Consider the following 21693-nt stretch of genomic DNA (forward strand, 5'->3'; position numbering starts at 1 on the left):
CCCAACCCCCAACCCCCTGCATCAATTACCATATCTGGTGTTAGTAAATGATATTGAGGACCAGTAAATGATTTATTGGTACCGATGGCATTCATTTTTATTCTCAGTACTAAGTTCAGGGTATGAAGCCATTTACTTATGAAAATACTTCTAATTTTTAAAATGTAATACAGCTTTTTCTTTCTAAAGACTTTTCACAAGGTCAAGGGATCGGATCTCCTTACTGGCCAGCTGCCAAAAAAAAATTTTTCATTACCCAGTTGTGCAGCTTGAAAATCAACAGCTAGAATGTACATGTTTTCTATCCCTTTTTGGTATTTAACTTCATTAACATTACCTAAACTTGGTTGGGCACATTGTGGAATGCTTTAGCTGGTTCTTGTTTTGGGAGTAAGGGGATTCATTGCTAAAAAACTGGAGAATAGGGCTGGCTGGTTAGTTCAATTTGGTTAGAGTGTGGTGCTGATAACACCAAGTTTATGTGTTCAATCCCTATACCAGCTGGATGCCAAAAACACAAGCAAGCAAACAAACAAAACCTGGAGAGCAGAAGCAGGGCATTAAAAATACACAATGAGACCTCTTGTGGTCTGTGTCTGATCTTTAAATGGAAGACTTTTCAAAATGGATTTGGAAAGTTTAGGCAACTGTCTTTTTTCAGTTGTAGAATTTGTTTATGTCAGCACTGTTTTCCTCTCCTTCCCCTGCCTATTTCTTCTTCTCCACCAGCCACTAATAAAAGCTCAAAGTAAACTTTGCAGAATGATCCTTATAGCATATACAGGAAGATAGGATGGGTCCTCAAGTGACCTAACAAGCAGTTAAGGTGAAACTAAAAGAAGAGTGTGTCAAATGCATTCTCTTAGCCTGCCTACCTCATAAATAGGACTTATTCTTCATATGCTTTTCTATATAGACACAGACACACTTTGTTTTTATAATTCTGAGACTGTTTATATTGCACAGTGGTAATCATTCAACATATCTTTGAGTTCACAGAGCACTTACATACGTACATGTCCATTTTCTTTTTTTGCCCGGTATGTGCAAAAGTAGGTGTTCTCCTTTTCAATAATTAGATTAATGTGTATTTTTGTATCTGACACCATCTTTGAAACACTAGGCTCTCCACCAGTAACCCTTTTATTTTTTAAAAAAGCCCTTTACCTTTAAAGGGCCTATGTAGTCAACTATTAATTAGATATGAAATTAGTATCTCGAAATTCATCACTACTCAATTTAATCCTGGGTATTGTACTTTATACAAGGTGTGTGAGTACATATGTAGCCGTTACGAATGAAAGTGATGCTCTCAGTTTGCCATCACTAAGAAAAGAGATTTAAGCTATTTCTTTTAGTTATAATTGGTAATGAATTTGCACATAGAAATGCTCTTGATTTTTCGTCAGATATTCTGTGTCACCAAAAGTGTACGTTTTCTAGATTGGTCAGCTTCAGTAATATAGACTGGCTAAGAATAAGGTTGTGATTTCTTTTGTTTATCAGTTTTATTTTCTTTTTTCTTCGGTGCCAAACTCACTGGTTTAAGCCCATGATCTGAGCTTTGTGAAGATGCACCTCAAGTACAGGGAGGCGCTTGGTTGAGGCAGACTGTCTTGGTTGATTTCCCAAATAAGTGAAGTTGGCCATTAAAATTCTGAGGTTTCTCTGGTGTCCGGTGGAGTGACAGACATTAGACTGGAACCTCTTGGGTTGACATTAAATAGTTGGACCATTTGAAGTTTGTTTGTATGTTTTCCTCGTGTCAGCTCAAGATCTTATCAGAGTCAAAAATTTAACTAAATTGAAAACTATTGCCTAGGATCTAATTCCTTTCAGTCTTTCATTGTCAGTGTCATTTGTTTTCATGCCTTTATTTAGCAGGTAGCAGGAGTAAAAGGTAGTCATGTGAGGGGGAAAGAGGGAACACTTATGGGTATATTCATTGTTCCAACAATGAGACACGAGACAAGGAGGCAATGAGGGCTGTACAATGAAAGTGGTTGCTGGAGTACCAGCCACTTTTGTTATCTGCATTAAGAATTCCAAGAGATGCATTTGTCCCTACCAGCACAGTTGACCCCTGTTTACCTTTAAAGTCCTTGGAGTAAAAATGTTAACATCAGGATTCCAAGTAAAAGAATACCATCTGCACTCTGGCCTGTGTTTCTTTCCATGTAGTATTATCTGTTTCGAAGTGTCACTGTAAAATACTGCTTTATGGTAACTGACTGTTTGGCTCAGAGACAACCCCTTCCTATCATTTTCAGGGCCCAGGTCTTTCAATCATCCTTTTCAGGATAATTTGAGAACATAGTGGCAAAAGTTCAAACAATCATGCCCTCTCAACCCTTTGGAAAATAAACTCTGTTTGACTCTGATTCTGTTGACATGTTAAAGATCGAGTTTATAGCATCTTCAAAGACCTGTCAAGACTTTATAGTCATCCTATACAAAGCAGATTCTCCTAGGGCATGGTTATGTACACAGGGTTGGCTGGCTAACAAAAGTGTGCTTTAGTGGAAAAGAAATTAATTTGGCTGGGGTGGATGGTCAAGTTGTATGGAGATCCAGATACCTCTGAAGCATGTCTTACCTATATCTTCTACAAAGGGGATCCAGTCTCTGCAGTTACTAGCCAGGACCCCAAGAACTACTCAGACTATGTGAACCAACAGAAATGGGGCAAGAGAAGCAGGAACACATATCAGCTCTTTGGATGGGGGCAGGAAACAAAACCATGTGGAATAAAAGAATTCTCTGCAACTACACAGCACCATATTGGACAGCAACTCAAGTATCCTGCTGCTTCCTCCCAGTTAGAGGAATCTCAGAGCTGGGCATCAATCTCATCCTTCTCTTACAAGTGATAGAAGAAGACCTCTCTAAAAAGCCAAAGGAGAAGAAACCCTATTAGTTCATATTTGGAGGAGTAGCCTATTAGCTGATAAGCACTAAATCCAGTGGCCCAGTACTTACCATTTGCCAGATGTTAGCCTAACCATTTACAAGGAGAACTCATTTAATTTTTACAGTCAACCCTCTGAGATATGGACTGTTTTTATGCCTACTTTATAGGTGAGGAAACTGAGGCATATCCAAGGTCAACAGTGGAGGTAGTATTCGAATCTAGGTAGTCAGACTCCAAAGTCCATACTGCTAATTCCCACAATTTAAGCCTCTAATTTTCAGGGAATTTATACAAAAATGATTGTGACCTTGAATTGGGGTGTCTCTTTTATAATTATCACTATAATTAACAACAGCTGATAGTATTTCTGGAGAACTAGTTTTCTCACTACCTCTGCCAGTAAGTAGAAGGGGGTTGATCAACCAAGACTGTCTTCTCCTAGTTGCATTTCTAGTCCTTCTGAGTTCAGGGGGAAGAAATGAGGTTTTCCCCACTTTGTGGTTGGGGCAGATACATCCTTACCTTAGTCAGTTTTTAGGTTTAACCATAGGAGTCTGGCTCAGTGCTGGGAAGGTGTGAGTTTGAGTGCCATGGTTTGTTCATAGGAATAAAAGTGAAGTCGAGGGAACCATTGTATTTTAGGAAATTGCTGAGTCACTAGGAAAAATCCTTTTACTCCAGACCCAACATGGTTAATGAGGAATGAGATTAAGCTTCTGTATCTTGGCCAAACTGATTCTATTATAACACTCAAGAGACCTTAGCTTGTTACAAATATTATCAAAGAAGAAATTACATAGGCTTGAAATCAAGTCTAAATCTGTGGAAACATTCTAGACTAGACATGGAAGCATATTCCTTTTTGTCACTAAAACCTTCAAAGCAGGATAAAATGTTTTATGGAACACCTTGATTAGAAACAAAATTGTGCAGATTTTTTTTTTTTTAAATCAAGTATGTAAAAACAAGTAAAAGCAGATATGAGATATCTAGCAACCTAATGCTTCCTGAAAGACTGTTAAATTAGGCAATGGAGCAAAGAATCGTACCTGGACTCATAGCCCTGCATCAACCTGAATGGCTCCATGGTCACGTACATCCTATATTATACTCTCTTTTGAAGTATAATATAGCTATCTTACCACTGGAGAGGGACACATACTTACAGGTTCCTCTGATTTAGACAAGGAGGGTAATGAGTGTTAAATCAGATTATTCTAAGGTAAAGCCAGGGCAAGCACTTGGAGGTAGGTAGTTTGATTAAAAAAAAGATCAAGACATAATTGGTGTGATACAGTTTCTCAATGGGCATTGAACCAGCAGCACATGCTGTTGTATTAACAAGTCCTGATGTTTCTGCAAGCAATGCCCTTATTTAGGAAAAGTATGAAATACGGTTTAGTCTAACAGATTCTTCCCCTCACTTGTTCATTCTCTCTTGGAACTCATGTCTAGTTAAGTTTTAGCACAGTGGAGACTGAACAACAACCTCTATTATATTACCTGAAAACAATGAGGTCTTTGTAAAATAAAGAACTGTACAGAACTGTAATGTCCTCACACGTGCATACTCAGTCAGGAGAATCAGAAAATTGAATTCTGATATGGCTTCTACCAGTAGTTGACTCGGAATTTAGGCAGATTACTTGACTATTCTGGATCTTAATTAATTTCTTTGTTTGTGTTGGGGAGAGTATTGGCATTTGGGATGAGACATTTCTTATGTTGTATGGGATCGTCCAGTTCATTGTAGGACTTCCTTGCCTCCTGCCCACTGAATGCCGATATGGTCTCCAGTCAAGTAACAGCCCCAAACACCCTCACACATTATCCCTTAGGAATGGTGTGGGGGATGGGGGAAAATGAGGAGTACTACCCACGGTTGAGAACTACTAGGTTAGGAGAGCCAAAAATTCAGTACTAAAATTTTGTGAATTTCATGCTTTATGTAGATATTCCTCTACTACTTAGCATCAGAGAACCTGACCCAGTTCTCTACTGGCTTCCTGCTTCTTTACTCACAGATAGTTTTTTGGGTGTTTTTTTCTTTTTTTCGTGACCAGTAAGGGGATCGGAACCCTTGGCGTGGTGTCGCCTGCACCGCGCTCAGCCAGTGAGCACACCGGCCATTCCCATATAGAATCCAAACCCGCTGCCTCAGCGCTCCCAGCGTGGCACTCTCCTGAGTGAGCCACAGGGTCAGCCCTAGTTTTGTTTTTTAAAATGTTTTAGCATCACAAGTTTCCACGTATGACACAATGGTATGTTCATAAATGGTTGAAATTTTCCACTCCTTCATTTTCAGAAATATTGATTTGGGAAGAAATTTCTGAAATTGTGGCATTTATTTTTTACTTTTTATATTTTCCCCTCTCCTTTCCTTTCCTCCAGTTTTCAAATCATCCTTTTTATTTGTAAGAATAACATGCAGCTCTTCCTTTAACTTCCACACTGCTCCACTGTAGTAGATTACCCAGGTTACCCAGATGCCAATTTGTATGTGCCCTATCATTGAGTCATTTAAAGCTCCAACTGAATGTAAGTTGTTTTCACAGACTCCTGGGGAAGCTTGCATATACATTGTCTAGTGTCTGTTTCTAATCTGACTGAATGTTTTATGATGCTTGTAGAAGAGAAATATTGTAAATATACTTTGGTTCCTGTGAGATCTCAGAATATCTCTAAAGTATGTATTTACCTCCTAGATTCTGATGGAGATGACATCAGAAAACAGTCTATATTTCTTACTTGTGTTTTTACTTGTAGAAGAGAAATATTGTAAATATACTTTGGTTCCTGTGAGATCTCAGAATATCTCTAAAATATGTATTTACCTCCTAGATTCTGATGGAGATGACATCAGAAAACAGTCTATATTTCTTACTTGTGTTTTTAACTTCTAAGTGGTAAAAGTCAATTCTTTCATCTTCATTTCCTTTTATTCTGTTTAAAGATTTGTGATCCGCAGGATATTTCCTTTCCTTATGACCAAATGCTCTTTGGAAATACTAGAAGGCTTTTATTCTTAGACCTCTTTATAAAGTGTTTTAACAATATAACAGCATAGAGAAATGCAAATCAAAACCACAGTGAGATATCTCTTTACACCTACTAGGGTGGCTAAAATTAAGGAAATAACAAGTGTCCAGCAAGGATGTGAAAAAATTAGGATGCTTATACATTGGTAGTGGGATTTAAATGGTATAGCTGCTTTAGAAAATGGTTTGTCATTTCTTCAAAAAAGTTAACATAGAGTTACCATATGATCAAGTAGTGCTCCTAGAGAATTGAAAACATATGTTCATACAAAAACTTATACAGAAATGTTCACAACAGCCAAAAAGTGAAACAACCCAATGCCCATAAAGCTCATGAAATGATAAATAAAGAGTGGTATATCCATACAATGGAATATTATTATTCAGCTGTTAAAAAGAGTGAAGTGCTGATGCCTGCTACAACCTGGTTGAATCTTGAAAACATTATTCAATGTAAATAAGCCAGTCATAAAAGACCACATATTATATGATTCCATTTATATGAAATATCCTGAATACAGAAGCAAATTCGTAGAGACTGAAAGTAGTTGGGGGAGGGGACAGATTGGAGGAGCAGAGGGGTAAATGGAGAGTGGCAGTTAATAGATATAGAGATTTGTTTTTTGGTTTTTTTGACTATACATATTTATGTAGAGCATCTTTTTAAGGCAATGAAGAGATTCTAAAGCTGTAAACTGGTAGTGGTTGCACAACTCTGTGATTATACTAAAAATCATTGAATTGGACTCCTTAAATGGATGAGTCTTATGGTGTGAATTGCATCTCAAAGCTGTTGTTAAAAATATTTGTGATAGCATATGATAGTCCAGCAACTTTTAAAATAAGAACTTGACTTTTCAATTAAACTAATGTTGTTTCATCTCTTCTGTTCAGTGTTTGGAAATTCCTGATAATTTGGAAGGAAATCACTTTACTGCACCATCCCCATAATTTCACTGTACTATCTGATCTCTTATGCTTTGAAGGATTAGAATTACTACCTTTATAAAGAGAAATAAAGATGTAAAAAGTTATTATAACTCAGGCTCAGTCAGTGATAAGAAAGGCCCCAGTGGTTACAGGGTTGATCACATACCATCTGATGTTGCTGCAAGTCTTGGAGGAACTGACAGCAGGTTATGAAGCAGCCCAGATATTTACTGGGGTCTCTGCCTGGGAGAACCTAAAGAAGTATATCAGAACGCCAGCCCTCAGATACCAAGATAAGGAGGATAGCGTGGAGGAGGAGAGATAAAACAAGATCCAGTTACTGAGATTAATTAGATTACAAGGTCAAAGAGGGATCAGTGGCAAGTTTGGCCTTGACTTCAGAGTTCCGTTGACCTAATCATAACCTTATAAGTGTCAGATTTTTTTTTTTTTTTTTTTCTGGCGGCTGTCTGGTACAGGGATCAAACCCTGCACCCTGGTGTTATCAGCACCACATTCTCACCAACTGAGCTAACCAGACAGCCTAAAGATTCTTAAGGCAAGGGAAAAACTGAGATTAGAAAAGAAGATGGTCTTTCATACATTGAGATCTTATTATACTGCATGTATAGTTTCTGGTGACAAATTATTCTCATTCTGTATTAGAAAGTCAGAATGAATTGGTTAAAACCCTGTAAGTAAAGAGCGTTTATTTTTCCCCTTCAGTATAAGCACCTGACTAGTCTGGGGTTTCTGGACTCCCACATTCTTTAAAGTTGGTTTGGATTTTCATTTGGGGCAGTAAGAAACTTAGAATCATCTGAGGAGCTCTTTCAACATATTAGGTTGTATCTTATTATATTACTGCTACTTTACTATTTTTATCTTACCAAAAAAGGCAGTTTCATCCAGTTCAATTCATGTGCCTCAGATCCACTGGATTACGAGATCAGAATGGGGTGTGTATGAAAACTGTAAGAGATTTTGATAGGGAACTCATAAGGAAGTAAGTGACTTTTGGCTGTCTCCCAGAGAAGAGAGCAGAGGCCACTGACAGTGGAGTGAGTGGTAGCGGTGTCTCCAGTAGAGATGCAGTTTGACCTGGTTTGCCCAAATGGAATAGTATTCTCGAAAATTTGAATTTGCGCACATTGGGACTTTGCAAAGACTTTCTCAGCCCAGGATCCACCAGGAAAAGCCAAGAAAAGCCAGGTGTCAAGCAGAACTCAGACTTGAGAATGCCCTCGTCCCCACCATCTCCTTCAGGAAATTCAGTGTCTCAGGAAGTCACAGCAGGTGGGGAGGAGGAGTTAAAATTCTGGGTCCTCAGCTTTTTAGTCAGCGTTCATAAAACATATTTATAAATGGGTAAACACAAGCCTAAATGGGTTGATGAATTAATTTTGACTTTTGAAATGGTAAAACAGTTTTACCTGCTGTGAATACACAGAAGAAGTAAAGACAAGGATGGTGAGAAATACCAAATTAAATACAAACAGAAACAAACAAATTTAATTGTATTTCAGATAAATAACACAGTCACACTAAAGGTGGGGAGAAAAATAACCCAAGTAATTCTTGAGTGTACACATTTGGCTATATACCTTAAAGCTAAAGACAAAAAGAACTAAATAAATAATGAACTGTCATTATTAGGTTTGTTTTTTATAGTGGTATTGGTTAGCAATTCTGAAACTACTTAATGTGCATTCTTGTATTGAGCAAATAAATAAATGTATAGTGGATGAGAGCTAATATTCTCACTATCGGCAAAGGAGTTACAAATTTGCAAAGAAGAAGGCTAGAAAATTAACCCAGTGGCGTTAGATTGGAATTGGAGCTATCAGTATGAACTTTAATATATCTGAATGATATAAAGAAATAGATGTGAGTGTGAGAGCACATGTGTCTNTGTATAGTGGATGAGAGCTAATATTCTCACTATCGGCAAAGGAGTTACAAATTTGCAAAGAAGAAGGCTAGAATTAACCCAGTGGCGTTAGATTGGAATTGGAGCTATCAGTATGAACTTTAATATATCTGAATGATATAAAGAAATAGATGTGAGTGTGAGAGCACATGTGTCTGCATGCATGTGTACACACAACTCTGGGACAATTTGAGTACCAAGGTAAATAATGATGGCAGTGTGTTATCATAGAGTAAAATATGAACCTGTAAGTTCTGGTGTAAATGAATAATTAGTTAATAAACAGAACAGAAGGGAAATTTTTCCATAGAGTAGAAAACTGATTGATACACTGTATAAAAGGATGAGATTACCAAAGTACAGTTTGGCAACCACAGTAGTAACAATTGCTTTAAGTAAGAATCATTAATAGATGTTAAAACAAGTACTTTTCATGAGAAACAAGATACTAATATAGTCTGAAGATGCATTTCAATAAGATTCTTATTAAAAAGAAAAAAAACATAGTAACCTTGCATTAGAGATACTTGGCAAGTGATCAAAGTTAATATCACTAGTAACAAAAATACCATGTGCCGGGCCGGCCCGGTGGCGCACTCGGTAGTGCAGCACTTGGGAGCGCGATGGCGCTCCCGCCGAGGGTTTGGATCCCATGTAGAGACCGGTCCGCTCACTGGTTGAGCGCGGTGTGGGCGCGACACCGAGGGTTGCGATCCCGTTGCCAGTCGCGGTATGGGCGCGACACTGAGGGTTGCGATCCCGTTACCAGTCACGAAAAAAAAAAGACAAACAGGAAAAAAAAAATACCATGTGCCTCCCAATATGATGCACTGAACAGGACACACACCTCTTCTCTGATATTCCTTCCAAAAATACATAACCTGAATCTAAAGAAAAATATTAGATAAACCCAAATTGAGGGCCCTTCTACAAAATAAACAGCCTGTACTTTCAAAAATGTCAAGGTCACGAAAGACAAGGACGGAAGAACTCCTCCAGATTATAAAAGAGACTAAAGAGATGACAACTAAATGCTATGTATGATTCCAGATTAGATCCTAATCAGGAAAACATAGACATGTCCTTGTTTTTAGGAAATCAAACCTAAAGTAAAGGGTAAAGGGGCATTATGCTTGCAACTTACTCTTAAACAGTTCAGGGAAAAATCTGTGTGTGTCTATGTGTATATATAATATAAATGTAGGGAGGAGAGAGAATGGAGGAGAATGATAAAGCAAAAGTGGTAAAAAGCTAACATTTGGGAAATCTGCACAAAGACTATACAGGAATTCTTTGTATTACATCTGCAACTTTTCTATAGTCTGAAGTTATTTCACAATAAATTTTTTTAAAGAATAAATATAAAACATCAATGTAGGGCCCGGCCCGTGGCTCACTTGGTGCTGATAACACCAAGGCCAAGGGTTCGGATCCCTATATAGGGATGGCCGGTTAGCTCATTTGGTAGAGCGTGGTGCTGACAACACCAGGTCAAGGGTTAAGATCCCCTTACTGGTCATCTTAAAAAAAAAAACAAAAAACACCAATGTAGCTGTTTGAGTACTGTGTGCCAGGATGTCTACTGCTCGTTCTGCTCTGGCTGCGCTAGCCCTCTGTAGGAAATCCTTATGCCACCTCTCTCCCTCTTTTAAAAAAATTTGTCTTGGATTTTATAAATTATAACTTTATACATTGTTTGTACAGATTTCAACAATAGAAAATTGTGCAGAGGTTTGTGCCCCTGCCATGTACCACCGCCAAGGTTACTGCTATTAACATGTTGGTTGTCTTATTATAAACATTTCTTGATTTGCACAGATAGACAACTATACGTGTACACACATACGTACAGAGTCTCCTCTCCCCTCTATCCCCACACTACTAAACGTTGTTGAGCATCTTTAACCTAATATAGCCATCACATCTTTCTCAATAAGTATATATTGCTCTGCCTCATTTCTACCATCTTTTCTCTAAATGCATGATTCCATTTTCTTTAAGACTTGTTGTCAAAGACTAACAGACTGGCTTTCATATTGTAACAAATGGACAGGACTTCATCAGGCATCGGGGCACTCTGAGGACCTCAGTGACAGGAGTTTGGAGTCCTTTTCTCTGGGGAGAGGCTTTTATGGTGACTCAGCTCCTGCCACATCCATTTTCTGTATCTCTGCACTCAAGGTTGAAATCCCCAAAAGAGTAAAACATGTTTGATCACTCTGGGCAGCATCTCTTCCTTAAGTAGTCAGCTATGGTGAGAGGAACAAGGGCAGAGAACACAGACATTGGCCCCTGGGTGCCGTTCCCAAAGACAAAGGAAGGACCAGCAGTGCAGCCATCCCACCTGACCTCTCTTCCCAGGACTGCTCCAGTTGCTTCATGTCTCTTCTGTTGCAGTCTGTGCATCGAGTCCATCTTCCTTACCACCACTAGAGTTATCCTTCACTACAGTGACTCTCAAATGTGATCTCTATACCAGCAGCATCAGCATTACCTGGGGACATGATAGAAATGCAAATTCTCGGATCCCATCCCATACGTACTGAATCAGAACTCTGGAGGTGGGCCCAGCACTCTGTATTTAGAAAGCCCTCCACTTGCTTCTGATGCACGCTATGATGCACATTTGAGGATCACAGCTCTACTACATAAGTCTGATCATATTATTCACCCATTTTTAAATTTTTTAATGGCTCAGCCATGCACACACTCTAAAGTCCTCACTTTATAAGAGGTCCTTTGTGATCTCACCCCACCCTGCTTGTGCAGTCATTCCTCCCCCCCACACATACCCCCCCACACATGCACCCTCTGCATCCTGTCACAGAAATTTGCTGAGCCCTTTCCTGGACTGTCACCTGGTGAACTTCTCTTCCATCACTTCCTCTGTGATGCCTCCTTTGGCCCCCCAAGCACTTTCTGCCTTGAGTGAAACTGCCCTGGTATATTCTTACGGCTACCAAGAATACAGTATTTGTCAACAGTGTCTGTTTTCTCCCAGAGTTTGCCCTTGAGAGTTCAGCCTCTATCGATCATTTTGAACCTGGATTGACTGAGACTGTTGGGTGTCCTAGTAGTCAGATCAGGTGGCTTGTAAGTAACTGTTTATCCTCAAATTATTAACATACTGATATCCAGAAACGGTCCTTTCTGGTCCATGTAACTAGCACACCAATTAACATTTGGAAGAGAAGTTTCTCTGTTCGTTATGAGAAGGGTTTTGCTGAATTATAAGAGAGGAAAAAGTTGATTTCAAAAGGCACAGGTTTCCCCTTTTCATTTGGCAGAAATCTTATCCTGACAGTATTTAATATGAAGTTACTGTAGCCAGAGAAGCTTCTTATTAGGCTTTAATGAAAAGCACAAGGTATTTTTTTCATACCCCCTCCTCCTTTCTAACGTCCTCTTTTTTTGTCTTTCTTTCTTTTAATGAAAAGCACAAGGTATTTTTTTCATACCCCCTCCTCCTTTCTAACGTCCTCTTTTTTTGTCTTTCTTTCTTTTTCTTTCTTTTCTTTCTTTCTTTTTTTTTTCTTCCTCTTCACTTCCATGCTCTTTCTTCCCCTTTTCCTCTCTCTCTCCTCTTCATCATCTTTTATTTAAAATGGTTTTGGCTTGGCTAATCCCTATGGATAGAAACTTAGCCGAGCAGGATATTGATTACCAAATATGGTCCTGCTGCTAAAGATGTTAGAGGAATGTGGCTTGTATTCTAAGCCTCCGGCCTCTGAATAAGCTGCCAAACAAATTAGGTCATTTTAACTTCTGGGCTTTTTTTTTTTTTTTTTTTTTACTAAGGATGCTGGAACTTTGATTTGGAACATGATGTTGATGTTATTTTAGTTCAGGTGGGAGGAGGGTATGAAGGCGAGGAGCAGGGAGTAGAGGAGACTCGGTTGAGCATGTTTTAGGACGCGACCTGCCAGCCCAGGTTGTAAAAGAGGCAAGCGCATTGTGTGGAGTCTCAGTTGATTCTGGAGTACCAGTGAAAGAGCTGGGGCATGGAATTCAGATGTGCAGCCTTACTATCTTGAGAAATAGAAGCTCCAGAGGACTACAGACAGTTCCCAGTATGCTCTTCTCATGTTACCCCCAGTGGCCTGGACCACAGTTACTCACATTGATGTGCTCTCAGGTTTAGGAAAACCACTTCTTCACAGGAAGGTTTGTAGAGTTTAGTGTCAGGGAGGACACCCTGAAATTGATGGCAAGTTGCTATAATGTGTTTCTGATGGGGTATGGTGTAAATGCACAAGTCCTTCCCCATCATACCTTTAAATGACAGTCAGGGACTTTGCTTGTTTCTCAGCAAAGACCACAGTTCTTAGGTCCATATTTGGAAATATTTATTCTGTTGTGATATTAGCTTTGATAGAGTGAAATGCTTTTAAGTGGAAGCTGGTGGAAGCAAATGCTGCTTCAGAATGCAGCTGGTTTTTTCCTTATATATGTTTCTGGCAAGATAATACTGAGGTTTCCCAAATTAAAAAAAAAAAAAAAAAAAAAAAGACCAGTTTAAGAAAAGTTTTTTGCTTAACAAATCAGATACCCCCTTTTCACTTTCTGGTGTCGGTTAGGTCTACACATGTGCATTCCTTTTTTATTTTCTTTCCCCTTTTACCAGCCAAAACTGGTTTCTTAGGTTGAATAAATCGGGCTCACAAAGAAATTCCACCCACTCCAAGTCATCTCTGGGTCAGGGCTCTGTGGCTTTTGCTGTACTTCCCTTGAGTACCTCTGTCTTCTTCCCCTTTCTCCCTCATTTCCTCTTACTGCCGTTTACCACCCAGTCACAGGTTCTTCCTTGCATATTTGGAGCAGAGCTGTGAAGTTCAGTGTCATTCATCCTGGTCTACAGAGTGAGAGAGTCTTACTCATTTCTTGTGGAAATGGCTCTTGTTTTTCTTCAAGCTAATTAAGAATAAGAAGGGGGTTGAGGCTCTCAGGCCCATATGTGTACATTCAGAACACTAACTGGAAAACCTATATTCTTAGGATGCTGATTTTCAGGACTGCAGTCCCTTTCTAGAATATACTATACAAACAAACATGGGACCTGAATCTATTTTGGATGCACACTCATGCACTATACTGGAATGTCTTTTTTACACCATTGTTGGGGTCCAGAATTCGTGGCATTTGACACAGTTATTGTGAGGTTCTTTTTTAAGATCAGTAATGAAGGCATTCTTGAGTGGGGAGGGGATGTCCAAAATAGACTTTTTTCTTAAATCTCGTCTCTTATACTGTTTGTGATTTATTTTGTTGAATATGATTTGTTTTAGATAAATTTCAGTAATAGGGTCAGGGGTAATGTAAATTACTGTTACCTCTTTGGCTTATATAATCATTTGTCTCTCCATGTAGGTAGTAAGGCTTCACCACATCAAGACATTCAGATCTTACATAAATTTATAAGCTAACTGGAATCAAATTAAACTAATTATATTGAATCTTTTTTGTTTTTTTTTTTGCTGCCGGCCGATATGGGGATCTGAACCCTTGCCCTTGGTATTATAGCACTGCGCTCTAACCAACTGAGCTAACTGGCCAGCCCTAAATTGAAATCTTACAATTCTTTTAAATCCTGTCTTCTGAGCAATGCACAATACTTGTATTACCTTTATAAAGCTCTGCAGTTAGAAAGGGATGGGAATATTCTTCTCCATTTATAGTTAGTGAAACTAAAAGCATTAAAGAATTACGTGGTTTTAAGTCACTTAAATAGAACACTCGTCAGAGCCCAGGCCTCTTAGAATTTCAGGTGTCAGACTCAAGTATCGTACAGTATTTTACATTAATTATTTTATTTAATTGGTAGCCATTTATAAAAATTTTTACTGTGCTAGGAATTTGCTGATCCACATTTTAAATCTTGAACTAGAAGGTTTTTGTCCAAGAAGAAAAGGCATAGTTGAAAATCCATGTAACAAGATTTTTAAATCTAGTAAACTAAATCCCTCTGACTTTCTGGGCACATATTGTGAGTTTTCTTGTATTCCGTGTAAGCAGTGAGAATGGGAGCTCTTTCTGACCTTCTTTCCTCATAGTCCAGGGTTTACTGGTATGTTTATTTTGTCACCATTCCGGTTTGACTCTAAGGAAATGAAAACCTCTTCCATTTGTTCTTTATTTCTAAAGGGCATCCGCTTCGATCCTGAAATTCCGCAAACACTACGACTAGAGTTTGCTAAGGCAAACACGAAGATGGCCAAGAACAAACTAGTAGGGACTCCAAACCCCAGTACTCCTCTGCCCAACACTGTACCTCAGTTCATTGCCAGAGAGCCATGTAAGTTGATCTACTATTCCTTTTGGGGGAAAAAAATTATGTATTGTTCATATGCTTATGTGCGATCACACCACAGGACACAGAGCTGGCTGAGTCTCACTTTCCATGTCTGTGAAGAGGCTGCCTTTTCTTGCTGTCTGAATTCCAGTGCAGCATCTTGTTGGTGATTGGCTGTCCCAAAAGATGGCTCAAGTTGAGCAGAAGCATAAGTTCAAAATTTTTTTTGATGTTCTGTAGATTTCCTTACTGTGATATTGATCATTGCAAGTATGCCCTCACTTGCCTTCTGCTATATACCCTTCTAGATTCCCCCATCCTTGGATGTGAAAGCTGGTTCTTACCATTCACTTTTTACTCCATTGTTGAAGGATATCAGTTCTGTGGCTTCAGAAAAATAGGATATTAAAAGTGAAAGAAGCAGATCTTAGGAAGTTGGTTCTATTTTTGAGAAAAATTTAGCCATAACTCTAGGGAGAAAAGTAAACACACACAAAGAATGTATATATTGGAACAATCAGTTGTAGCAAACTAATATCAGTAAAGCTTTAAGGAAATTTTGGGCTTCCCATTAATTGGGTAAGGACACTTGCCAATTGTCAAACAAGTGTTTTATCCCACATTAATGAGCTTCTTGCATTAAATGTCCAGACTACAATTTCTGCCTTTGAATAACTTAAAAATGTTGTCTTAATTTTTTTTCTAAGTTCAATGAGTGGGAGAAGAGAGGTGTGAGATAGGGCATTGAAAGAAGCCCAAGTGACTTGCAGTTATTTTGGAATATTTCTGTTCTGTTGTTCTTGATCTTTACAAACCATGATGGTGATCTTCTTCCTGCTTTCCCCAACAATACACTTCAACTCTTCCTATTGAAATTGAAATGCACGTGAGTTCCTTGCTCCCCCCATGTCATATGTAGTCAGAGTTAATCAGGTTATTATGGAACTTACAGTCATTTTGTAGCTCAGTCACTTTTGAAAAAGCTATTTCTTGTCAATGGAAACTGATAGGTAAGAGTTTCTCCTCCAGTATGTTCTAAAATAAAGTTTTCTATGAAGCCAAAGTCATACTAGAGGGAAAAAATTGTTTTGCCCTTTCAAGTCCTAGGGAAACTTGAAACTTTTGTTTATTTGGGAAGAAAATCTAAAATTTCTCCTCCAGTATGTTCTAAAATAAAGTTTTCTATGAAGCCAAAGTCATACTAGAGGGAAAAAATTATTTTGCCCTTTCAAGTCCTAGGGAAACTTGAAACTTTTGTTTATTTGGGAAGAAAATCTAAACAAAAGATTCTCTGCAGTATGGGAAGATATAGGGACATTCTTTATATAATTCTTTATCCTTACAGCATCTAGCTCAGTGCTTTGTATATATTTAATATTTATTACAAAGTAGATAAACCGAGATTTGAATTTAGCTATTTGTAGATTTATAGAAGCATTTGTACATCTCTTTATTTCTCTCTCAGATTTCTTCTCTCTTGATCAAGGCATCAGAAATGAGTATTTTTAGGATGCCTTGATTTAGAGATAAACTAGGGTATTTTAATGAATTTGCCTGCCTCAGATCTCAGAGTCCTTTTTGAAAAGACTAATGAATTAATCTTTTATAGTATTATAGGAAGTGTGATGCTGGTGATACTTAAACTTTATTCTTTCAATTCTTTGCTGAATGCTTTTTTTTTCTTTTTTCTTTTTTTGTGGCGGCTGGCCAGTTCAGGGATTGAACCCTAGACCTTGGTGTGATCAATACCACATTATAACCAACTGAGCTAACTGGCCAGCCTGTCTTTACAGAAATGTACGTTTCTGTATGAATGCTTTTCTTTTCCAGACCTCAAAACTTTTTCTGAATTTGCTATCAATAGCCCTATGAAATAGGTAGCTAGGAAAGTGGTAGCCAGTTCACAACAGGATATACAAAAGCAACAGAGATGAACAGGGACACCCATAAGTCCCTGAAGTTACAGGAGAATTTAGAACTCCACTCTAGCCAGCTCTGCTTAACTCCCTTCACTGTGTACGGAACAGCTCAAAAATGGTCGCATAGTTTCCATGGCATAGTCAAAACTTGCCCGCTGCTCATAGCAAAACAAACTTGAAGTTAAAAAAAGAAAACAAGCCAAACAGCCAAAAGTGTATTCTTGAGAAAATAACAGTTAGCATGATGTGTTTAAATATAGCTCCTTTTTACGACACAGGGGCCTGATGAACAGCAACTCCACTGTGATTCAGAGAGAGCTTTATCATCCATTCCCGTTTTCTCTGAGGATTGTGAACTTCCTTGTCACGTAAACAGAGTCATTGCCTTCCTGGAAGCACACTGCAGACTGTGAACACTGTGGTGGGTCTAGACTTGCAAATCAAGTTGTATTGTGTCCCTTATTGTTTCGTGAGGTGGTCAGTTTAACCACCCGTTGGGTGTGGACTATGATGCAGTTATAGAATTTTGGGGTTGGAAAAGCCCTGAAGGCTTCTTGGTTGTAGGCCATGAGAGGTTTTCATAAATGCTTCTTTCTGTTAATGTTTTTGTATGGTAGTGTCTGAAAAGCACTCATTGCCATCACTACAAGAAGAATGTTCTATGATTTGATTATACAACAAACATTTACTTGAACTCTCAATTCTCAATAAATTTCTGTTGAACTTAAATGACCACCCAGTGTGCTAGACACTGAGCAAGAAGGAAACTGTGGTTGCAGCCTTAAAAGATCTGTCAGTCCGGGGAATTGACGGCAGTCAAAGCTCTCTGAAAAACTTGGCCCCATATAAAGGACAAAGGAAATTCTGCAGCTTAGTCTGGCTTATCCCAAATCAGACTGCCTTATTTGCTGAGCACCTACTCTGTTTGTGCCAGGCATGAAGAATGAGAAAACCAGATACTGCTACTTGCCAGGGTAGATGGTGGTCTGCTGTGGAGAACTGTGGCTTTAAACTGGGAGATGTCAGTGAGAGTTCTGGTTCTGCCAGTTATTGACAAGCTTCGTGACCATTAAGAAAAATATTTAAGCTGGCTGGTTAGGTCAGTTGGTTAGAGCATGGCGCTGATAACACCAAGGTCCAGGGTTTAATCCCTGTACTGGCCATCAAAAAAAAAACAAACTTTGTTGCGCTCCTGTTCCTTCAGCTGTAAAATGGGAATACTTTCTTTACGTGATTATTATAAGACCTAAATAAAACAATATTACAGGATTGCATTGAAGATTAAATAAGTGTAATATACGTTGAGTACTAGGCAAATGTAAAGTGCAATCCTAATGTTTAAAGAAAAGCATTAGGTTGCCTATTTTTCCTAGTAGAGAAGATATTGATCTTCTGAGGTGACATCATAGTGTGGCTGTAGCCAACTCTCTTTGCAAGTTAGGAGAAAAGATGAATGAAATTCACATACAATCCCAGGAAAGTAGTATACCTTCCTAGCTAAATTTTCATTAATAGGGTTATTAATTTGAGCTTTTTCTTCTTTTACTCCCTTGAATGTAATAAAGTTTGGAAAAAGCATTGAGAAAGTAGGAAATAAGATGTGGAAAAATGAGTTATGGAAAATTCTAGATTTTGCATTAGGTTGTACAGAAAAGTAATATTCTGTAGTGTGGGAACCCTGCCTTAGAGATGAAAAAGGGACAAATCACCATCTCTAATTTTTGTTTTCCACATCTGTAAAATGATGATACTGTGTGCCAGACACTGCTAAGCATCTTACATGAACTGTCTCATTTGATTCTCAGTAGCACTATTTTATAGTTGAAGAAACAGGGGACTAGGAAGGTCTAGTACCTTTCTTGAGGTTACACAGTCATCAAGCGTTATGGGCTGAACTGTGTCCCCCAAAATTCATATGTTGATGTTCCCAACCCCCAGTATCTGAAAAGGTAACCATATTTGGAAAGATGCGATTAAGTTCAATGAGGCCATTAGGGTACGGCCCTAATCCAAAACGACTGGTGTCCTTATAAGAAGAAAAAGGTACATCAGGTACATATGCACACAGAGAAGGCTGCGTGAGGACGTAGGAGAAGGCAGCCGTCTGCAAGCCAAGGAGAGAGGCCTCAGGAGAAACCAAACCTGCCAACACTTTAGTCTTGGACCTCAACTTCCAGTCTCTAGAGCTGTGTGAAAATAAATTTCTATTGTTTAAGCTACCCAGTCTGTGGTATTTTGTTATGGTAGCTCTGGTAAATTAATATATCAAATGATAGAGCCTGGATTTAAAATCTGGCCTGTCATTTACTTGTTTTGTAAATGACTAAACTTGGTTTAGTTTCTTAACGTCTATCTCAGTTTTCTCAGCTATAAAATGGCAATCATAATGGTGCCTACCCATAGTGTTCTGTGGGTTAGATTAATAATAATGTACGTAAAAGTTAGAAAAGGGCCACATAGGCACTACTTGGTGACTGTTGATGTGTCGTGTATGTTTGTGTGCCAATTGTTCCTCGTAATTGAGACCTGTGGTTTTCTTCATTTGTGTACATAGGTGCACGTCTAGCACCTAGAAGTACATGTGGAATTTTTTTTTAAGATGCCACAGATTTATTTTCATACTTTTTAATTTGCTCATAATTGCCTTATTCCCAGCAATCGTAGAGGGAGGTGTACCTCAGGGAGCTTTTTAAATTTATGCTGTTATTAAGGTATAATTGGGATTTGATAAAATGCACATATTTAAGACATCTAATTCAGTAAGTTTTGTCATAATACAAGGGTACTTCAGAAAGTTCATGGAAAAATAGAATTGAAAGATAATACGAGTCTTTCCGTGAAAACTTTTTGAAAGAGCCCTCGCACATGTGGAATTTAATTGAATAAATACTCTTTTTTTTTTTTCCTTTTTGTCTTTTTTCGTGACCGGTAACGAGATCGCAACCCTCGGTGTTGCATCCGTACTGCGACCGGCAACAGGATTGCAACCGTCGGTGTCGCGCCTGCACCACACTCAACCAGTTCCTTTGTGTCTTTTTTCGTGACCGGTAACGAGATCGCAACCCTCGGTGTTGCATCTGTACTGCGACCGGCAACAGGATTGCAACCGTCGGTGTCGCGCCTGCACCACACTCAACCAGTGAGCGGACCGGTCTGTATATGGGATCCTAACGCTCGGCGGGAGCGCCGCCGTGCTCTCAAGCGCTGCACTCTACCAAGTGCGCCACCGGGCCGGCCCCTGAATAACTACTCTTGATGAGTTTATACTGTTTGCAGTTTACCTTATTGTAGTGCCCTTATAGGTGGAGGAAGCCAACACTTAATAAAGCCTTTATTCAGATTATTCAGATCCTCCTCTTTCAATTCAGTTTTTTTGAAACAAATATTAAAACAAATATCAAAAACAGAACTTTGCAGTAATCAAAATTTCTGTTTTCCAACCCCTAGGATTCCTATTGTATGGGTCTGGACTAGGACTTAGGCTTTGTATTTTTAAAAGGTCTTTAGGTGATTCGATGCACATTTAACTTTGAGGATCAGCAGTAGATCAAGGAGTTGTAAAGTTACGTTCTCTCATTCCTGCTCATACTCTCTTCTCCCCTGCACCTTCTCTCCTATATCCCTCCCCCTTCTGAGCAAAAGCGTGCTGTATTAAATTGGTTTTCTTAAATATCTGGTTAGCACATAACCCTTTGGTGAATAATAATCAGATCACTTCCTTGTTTGCCTGCCACACCCCTGGAATTTTCCATTTATCCAGTACTGACCCGGGCTATCTGAAAGTGAGTTCTCTCATATCTGAAGAGCTTCTGTGAAAGTTGGGGAAAACTGTAAAATGTCTATCATGTGTTCTCCCCAGGGACCACACTCAGCAACTATGAAATCTCTTAACCTGCACTTCTGTGGGACAGGTGTCATCTAGGGCCTTGTCTGAAGCTCCCTGCGCCCATGGAACAGAGCCAAGGTGCCAGCGGTGTACAGCATGCACCACTGGAAAGACTCCAGATGTCCTTCTGATCCCATGCCTGTTCTGAAAACCTACAGGAGTGTCACTAATATGAGGTGCTGTTTATCCTATACCTGCTCTCCTTGAGTGGGATTGTTTAGAAAGACAGAGACTGGGCCTGAGGAATACCTCTAAGCTGGGCAGAAGGAACAGGAGGCAAGGAAAGACAGAAACTTGCAGGTGTGCTGAGGAGATGAGGGCAAGACTTTTTTTTTTTTTACTATGGAAAGCAACTTGCTTAGATTTTTGTGTTTCATAATTTAAATAATTTTATTTTTTTATGATGATAAAAATTCTACATACTTCTTAGAGGGGGAAAAAAATTCCAGGCAGTCCAGAAAAATATAAAGAATAAAGTAAAAGTCATCAAATCCTATCACCCAGAGACAATTGCTATTAACATTTTGGTGTATTTCCTTCCACGCCTTTTAGTGTGCATATATTAAAAATGTATCTCTGTCTGTTTTTGAATTTTGAAATCATTTAAATAAATACTCTTTTTTTTTTTTCCTTTTTGTCTTTTTTCGTGACCGGTAACGAGATCGCAACCCTCGGTGTTGCATCCGTACTGCGACCGGCAACAGGATTGCAACCGTCGGTGTCGCGCCTGCACCACACTCAACCAGTGAGCGGACCGGTCTGTATATGGGATCCTAACGCTCGGCGGGGG

General features: G+C 38.9%; 1 protein-coding gene across 1 annotated transcript in view; it reads left to right on the plus strand.

Annotated features, from left to right (window-relative positions):
- RBPMS (RNA binding protein with multiple splicing) overlaps positions 1 to 21693 on the plus strand; it is an 81666-nt gene that overhangs the window by 19337 nt on the left and 40636 nt on the right. Inside the window, exon 5 of the mRNA XM_008573586.1 lies at positions 14951 to 15101. Coding sequence (XP_008571808.1) covers positions 14951 to 15101 — 151 coding nt within the window. The remainder of the gene's footprint in view (positions 1 to 14950; positions 15102 to 21693) is intronic.

This window comes from Galeopterus variegatus, unplaced genomic scaffold (assembly GCF_000696425.1).
Source record: "Galeopterus variegatus unplaced genomic scaffold, G_variegatus-3.0.2 Scaffold936, whole genome shotgun sequence".
Classification (NCBI taxonomy): domain Eukaryota; kingdom Metazoa; phylum Chordata; class Mammalia; order Dermoptera; family Cynocephalidae; genus Galeopterus; species Galeopterus variegatus.